The sequence below is a fragment of the Entamoeba dispar genome, genomic scaffold (genome assembly GCF_000209125.1).
Source record: "Entamoeba dispar SAW760 scf_1105229458019 genomic scaffold, whole genome shotgun sequence".
Classification (NCBI taxonomy): domain Eukaryota; phylum Evosea; order Mastigamoebida; family Endamoebidae; genus Entamoeba; species Entamoeba dispar.
In genome coordinates, this window is record NW_001852983.1 from 1 (window position 1) to 6,597 (window position 6,597).

Consider the following 6,597-nt stretch of genomic DNA (forward strand, 5'->3'; position numbering starts at 1 on the left):
ACTTTTCTTAATTCACAAATACTTTCTGGAAATTCTTCAAATTCATTACTTGTTAATCCAATATAATTCATATCAACACATTTAGCTAATCCTTTTGGTAATGATTTAAAAAATTAGCAGTAAATGAAATTCTTTGCAATTTGACTAACTTTCCAATACAATCAGGTATTGTTGTTAATTGGTTTTGAATCATTTGAATTTCTTCTAAATTCGTTAATGTTGATATTTGTGTTGGAAATTCAGTAAAACAATTTGCATTTAAATCAAGATGTCGAAGATTACTTAACGTAGTAAAACTAACTGGCAATGTTGATACTTTATTAGCCATCATTCTGAAATGAGTTAACACTTTAAATGCTCCCATTTCTTTAGGGAGATTCTATCCATTGTCAATTTATTCTAATACCTTTGATTCTTTTGAACAATAGTAACAAACTGTAATCTCATTATTTGAAAGGTCAATAGAAGTGATTACTGATGCTTGTGAGATACAATCTTTTGGAAATTGTTTGATACCCATATTCTTTTTATTGTAATGTTGTTTATCACTACTCATATTTCAAATTCGTATTATTAAGATGATGGATTTTATTTTTTAGTTTTCAATAAAGTTCTTTTCTTTTAAACAACCTTCAATTGATGGTAACAAGGATTTTTGAGAACTTTTTTTATTCTTTTTTAATAATTGAAGGCGATATTAAAAGCCAAAAATAAAAAATATACTATGAAATTTTTAAAAAAGTTAATAACTAAAAAATTCTTTTAAAAGAATGTCTATCAGAGATGCATTGAGCAAGAAGATATATCAAGTCAAAACCAGTCTTAATATGAGCGAAAAGACAATAGATGTAGAGTACCAAAGAGTTTATAAAAAGTTTAAATATCAAGAAGTTGGATTGAACAGATTGTATCATCTCATAGCTAATAATTTAGAATTAATGAGTCAAGTTCAACACACCCGAATAGATATAACTGATGCTTTAATACAATTAACTGATCCAATTGTTGAAATTAATTCTGCAGCTATGAAATATAAAACTACTTGTGAAATTGAAAGTATGGCAGTTTCAAAATATAAACAAACAGTTCAAAAAGTTGTAATCTCTCCATTACTTGAATTAAAAAAGATGTATAATGTTCTTTCTGCTAGACATGCAATACTAAAAGTAAGACATAATGATTGTGATAGATTTCAAGATCAGGTGAATAATTCAAAAGGAGAAAATCAAGTTCAAGCAAAACAAAAGTATGAAAGAAGTCTTGACTTATACAATTATTTAAGAACTGAATTAGTTGAAGATATGAAAAATATTATCTCTACTTCTATGTTATTTTATAATGAAACAATGATTGGACTCATTGGAAGTGATATTTATGAAGATGAACAAATAACTGAAACTCGAAGTAGTTTATTCAATTTACAAAATATTATGGAAAAGACTGAATTAACACAAAAAACTTTTACAATAACTCCACCAGACCAATCTTGTGTAACTGAAGACGTTGTATTTAGAAAAAAACAAAATGATTTATATTATGGTAAATATAAATTAGAAATGTGTTTTGTTAAGGAGTCTTCTGCTGTAAATATTACAGAACCAGAAGATGTCAATAGATATCCAGCCCTTAAGAAAGAATTACCACCAACAAAACCAAATCAATTACAACAAACAAGTCGTATAACTTCACTACCAAAATCTACAACTCAACAGCAATCACCAAAGACAGAAGATAAAACTAGTAGTTCAAAAACAAGAAGTGATTTAAATATAAAGAAAGATGAACCAAAACAACGTTGTCAAACACAAAAATTACAACCACTAACAGAACCAAAAAAAGAACAACCAAAACCACAAACATCAACAAAAATAGAAAAACAAGAGAATAATTCAATAAAGAAAGTAGAACAACCAAATTCAAAGAAAAGAGCTGTTAAAAATTTAAAAAGAATTGAAAATAGACAAACAAGAATGTTATCTGAAATTAGAAATGGAAACTCACAACAAAAAGATGTAAGGTATAGTGTTCTTATTCCTAAAAACCCAGAAAATATGAAAAAACCTACACAACTTGATCCAAAAGTTAGAGCAAAAATTGAAAAATTGAAAAAAGAACAAGAAAAAGATGATGAGTTTGAGGTTGTAACAGTTGATATTGATTCTATTTCAAATTCAAAAGTACAAGAAACACCAAAAAAGAAAATTGAAATTGTAGAATGTGATGAAGATACAACTGAAGAATCCTCTGATGTTGAAAGTATTGAACTTGAATTAGATGAATTTGAAAAAGAAGAAGAAACAGTAAAATTATATAAAGCAATTTATTCATATGACGCAACAGAAAGTTTAGAATTATCATTTAAAAAGGGAGATATTATTAAAATTTATTCAACTGATGATGAATGGTTTGAAGGTGAAATTAATGGAAAAAGAGGATTTGTTCCATCTAACTTTTTACAACCACTTTAATTGAAATTCATTTAACTATACTTTAGGAGTTTAAGAAAAAAAAAAGAAATATATATATAAAAAATAGCCGAGTTAAATGTTTTTAACACTTATGTTGTATCACAACAGAATTGATAATTTCTTTGAATTGATCAGAAACATCTTTTGGTACAGTAATTCTGACCATATCAGAAATGATTTCATCCTTTTTATTAGAACGGCATTCAATTTTAACAACCTCTCTTGAAACTCCTTTATCTGATTGAATTGTCCAATCAATAGTATCAATAGCACAAAAACATATTTCTCTATCAATAATTTTATTATTCACAAGTAATAAAGCAGTTGGTGTTACTATAATTGTACATTCAATTTCTTTTTCTCCTTTTTTACCTACTAAAGTAGCAAGAAATTCAAAATCTACAACACGAGAAAACAATGAACGACGAGACGTTTTAGCCATATAGATATCTGCTAAAACTTGACCTCTTTCTAAAGCAGATTTTAAAGTAAAACAATATAATCCATTATTATGATTTATATGGAATGCTCCCGTTTTTGAAAACCCAATAAATTCTCCAATATCTTTATATGCTAATTTTTCACTAATTTTTCTATTTCTTGGATCAATAATATAAATTGCAGTATATCCAATTCTTAAAACTCGTTCATTCTTTTTATCTTTTTGAATAACTGGATAATCTCTTTGTTCATAAATTAAACTTTCTGGAACTTTTGGAATATCACCAAATGCTTTTCTTATTTCCTCTTTTTCTTCAAATGTAATTTGTGAAAAAACTGTTTGGATTTGTTTTCTAATAGAAGGGTGTGCATTAATACCAATTATTTTACCTGTTCCAAGATGTTTAACAAAATCAGCAATAGCATCAACTTGATTAAGAACAACCCATGCAAAATCACAAATTATAATTTCATTATCTGGAATAAATTGTTTTAATTTTGTATATCCTGTAAGAAATCCTCGTTCCATCATTCCTTGTGCTACTCTTTCACATGAAACATACCATAATGCCTCTTGTTTTGGACTTCTTCCAATATAAACAGTAACATGTTGTGATGAAAGAAAATCTCTAAATGGATCACCAGTAGGTGCATTTCCGATAAATTTAGGTATTTTCAATTGATATGTACGTGGAGATGGTCCTAATAAATCTGCATTTTTAAGAAGACCTTGAGGATCAGGTAAACGAACTGCTCTTGTTGATGGTCTTCTTACATACTTACTCCATGGAAGTCTACGACAAACTTGTTGTGCTCCTTTTTCACTAAGAGTAGTTAAATTTGGAACTGCTTCATTTAATAGCCTATGAAGTTCAATAACAAGAGGTGGATTAATTTGAGAGGCTTCAAATATAATAGTTGGTTTTGTTTTAATAATTCCAGCATTAGATAATGCTTTTAAATAAGCTTGAAGAGCAGGTCCTCTAGACATAACGTATGGTAATGAATTAATCATCCAAGGTTCTTTTGTTTCTCTAACATTATTAGCAATATTTTGTAAGATTTTTGTTAAAAGAATTAATGTTCTTCTTGCTGTTGGTGGGACAATAGCAGTACCACAAAGATTTGAACCTTCTGGAGCAGCTAAAGCAGGACAAAATAATCTAAGAAATACAAAACCTCCAATAAGTGAGAGAGCAATATCAGGATCATCTGTATGATATAAAAAACAAGATTCTCTAATTTGATGACACATAACTGAAAGAGGAGTTGGAGTATTTCGTAAATGTCTTCTTAAAGTTGCAATCACTTCATCACTTAAATCTTCTAATTTTTGAAGATTATTATTTGCTTCTTCAGTTAATTGTTCTTCAGTTTTATTTGGATGAAGTGTTTGAAGTTTGATAGGATCTAATTCAAGAGGAGGCATTGCAATAACCTTTTGAATAATTGGTTGAAATACTTCCATCATAAAGTTTTGACATTCTTTTCTAGCATATGCTGTTTGAACTTTTGTACATAAACTATTTGTTCTGAATAAAGTTGCTGTTAGTACATTTGTTTGAAATTCTTGTTTTAATAATAATTCAATGAAGTCATCAATTACATGAACTTCACAAAACAAATCACAAATAAGACTACTAAATAAATCTTGTGAAGTTATAGGAAGGCATTCTCCAAAAATACGAGCAATTTCAAGATCGTTTGTTAATAAATTTATAAAATATAAATAACTATCATCTAAAGCACGAGAATAATCAGACGGATATACTATTGCATTACCATCATCAACAATGGATTCTTTCTTTTCTTTGTTAAAAGCCATCTCTAATTATTTTATTTTTAGTTTATTTTTGAGTTCGTTTTTTTTGGGTTTGAAAAGAATTCCAACAATAAAATAATCAAATTACAATGGAGAAATTGAATATGAACCACAATAGAAGGTCAGATATTTTGAGCAAGTAAGATAAAACTGAACGTCATTAATTGTTTCTGTTAATTTTCCTTGAATAATGAATTCATTATCAATTAAAGGATTTTGAATAAGAGAAAGAGAGTCAAGATTTTTTGAATAGAAATTTGGAGAAAAACAATTAAATGGAGGAGAAGATATTGAAAATTTAAATTGGTTATTTGAATCTAAAACAAAAGTCTGACCAGTTTGATAATTTAATATTGTTGGTTGATATGACGGTTGTATAGCATAAATAATTCCAATACAAATGAATCCGATAACAAGAAATCCAAATAATGTTGTTGATACAACACAAAATGAAAGATTCATTATTTTATGTAAGAAGATAAGTATTGCAATTAATGTTAGTGCTGCAACAGTTAAACCTGCAGCTGTTTGAAAAGAAGCAGATCCCATAATAACAGTGAATGATAATGAAAGTATAAAAAGGAAAGCAAAAAGAGATAATGTAATAAAATGATAAGTCTTCCATTCCCAAACAATTCTATGAAATCTAAACATTTCCCATAATTCTTTTCTTTTAAATATTAAAGAAAAATAAGCACATAATGTTGTAAATATGAAATATCCCCATATTATATATTGATAATGATATGTAAATGGAAGAACAATACTCATAATAGTTAAAATAACTGCAAAATAAATTGTTACTGGAATTGGTCCAAATGAAAATGAATAAATTGGTTCTTGAACTTTATCAATATATTTTTGTAATTCATATAAATCTTGTTTTTGTTTTATTTTTAAATCATCTGCTAGATTAAGAGCTTCAACAACTCTATCTTGCAAACATTTAAACTGAGTATCATTAACTCCATCTAACATAGATATTTCAGAATTTAATTGTTTTAACGATTCTACTAAAAATGGAATAATTCCAAGTACATCTACACTCAATGTTCCAGTTATTTCATCAGTATGAACTAAATCTGGTAATATTTCTTTTACTTCTTGTGCAACAAAACCTAATCGTAATTGTGGTGAATTTTTATAACGATATTGTTTTCCAACAAGTTGAGAAATACTTTCAAGACAATCTGATAAAGGTCGAATATGACATTTAGTTCGTTCATCAGATCTTACAAAATATCCATTTTCAGCAAGAACCTCACCATAAACATGAAGTCTATGAAGAGTTTTTGATATATTGTAAATACGTAAAAAGTCTCCTTTTTGTAATTCTGAACAAAGTAATTGATGTGTTGTTGATTGAGAAGTATTAACTGTATTAATTAAAACATCCCATTCATTTGATGCAAGTGAAAGTGTATTTGATTGTTGAGGAGATTGAAGTTGTTGCATTTCAATTTGAACTTCTTGAGAATTTGTTTGTTCAGCAGAGGATAATGTTTGTTCAAAAGAAGTAATTTTTGGGTTTGTATCCATTTGATATTGATAAGGAATAATTTGATTAGGCATTATAGGATAATTTGATACAAAAGAATTTATTACATTTGGGGGTTGAGTTAAAACTATTTGAGATAACTGAGGATGTATTTGTTGTGTTAGTTGAGAAGGAACTTGGTTTTGAAGTATTGGTTGTATTTGTGATTGAGATTGTATTTGAGAAAGAACAGGAATAAGTTGAGGTAGTTGTTGAATTGGTTGAGGGTTAGAAGATATTTGTTGAATAAGTTGTTCATCATCATCACTTTCTTGTCTCTTTTTATCAGACACAAGTTGAGTCATATATTTTTCACAAAGAGATTTAAC

The 6,597-nt window shown here is 27.6% G+C and overlaps 4 protein-coding genes across 4 annotated transcripts, besides 4 other annotated features; 1 reads left to right on the forward strand and 3 right to left on the reverse strand.

Annotated features, from left to right (window-relative positions):
* Positions 1 to 85: 85 nt before the first annotated feature.
* Positions 86 to 556, reverse strand: EDI_210580 (leucine-rich repeat containing protein, putative; the record flags this gene model as incomplete). The annotated part of the gene is made up of 2 exons (XM_001734208.1): positions 86 to 379; positions 437 to 556. 2 exons carry the CDS (start codon positions 554 to 556, stop codon positions 86 to 88), a joined length of 414 nt encoding a protein of 137 aa, XP_001734260.1.
* A 150-nt stretch (positions 557 to 706) lies between these two features.
* Positions 707 to 768: a sequence feature (AT_rich).
* Positions 769 to 770: 2 nt separating this feature from the next.
* EDI_210590 (proline-serine-threonine phosphatase interacting protein, putative) lies at positions 771 to 2,468 on the forward strand (the record flags this gene model as incomplete). Its single annotated transcript, XM_001734209.1, has 1 exon — positions 771 to 2,468. One exon carries the CDS (start codon positions 771 to 773, stop codon positions 2,466 to 2,468), a length of 1,698 nt encoding a protein of 565 aa, XP_001734261.1.
* Positions 1,800 to 1,875: a microsatellite.
* A 35-nt stretch (positions 2,469 to 2,503) lies between the features above and the next one.
* Positions 2,504 to 2,534: a sequence feature (AT_rich).
* Positions 2,535 to 2,550: 16 nt separating this feature from the next.
* EDI_210600 (uncharacterized protein) lies at positions 2,551 to 4,734 on the reverse strand (the record flags this gene model as incomplete). Its single annotated transcript, XM_001734210.1, has 1 exon — positions 2,551 to 4,734. The coding sequence occupies one exon, from the start codon at positions 4,732 to 4,734 to the stop codon at positions 2,551 to 2,553; it is 2,184 nt and encodes a 727-aa protein (XP_001734262.1).
* Positions 4,617 to 4,642: a sequence feature (AT_rich).
* Positions 4,735 to 4,815: 81 nt separating the features above from the next.
* Positions 4,816 to 6,573, reverse strand: EDI_210610 (uncharacterized protein; the record flags this gene model as incomplete). Its single annotated transcript, XM_001734211.1, has 1 exon — positions 4,816 to 6,573. One exon carries the CDS (start codon positions 6,571 to 6,573, stop codon positions 4,816 to 4,818), a length of 1,758 nt encoding a protein of 585 aa, XP_001734263.1.
* Between the last annotated feature and the right edge of the window lie 24 nt (positions 6,574 to 6,597).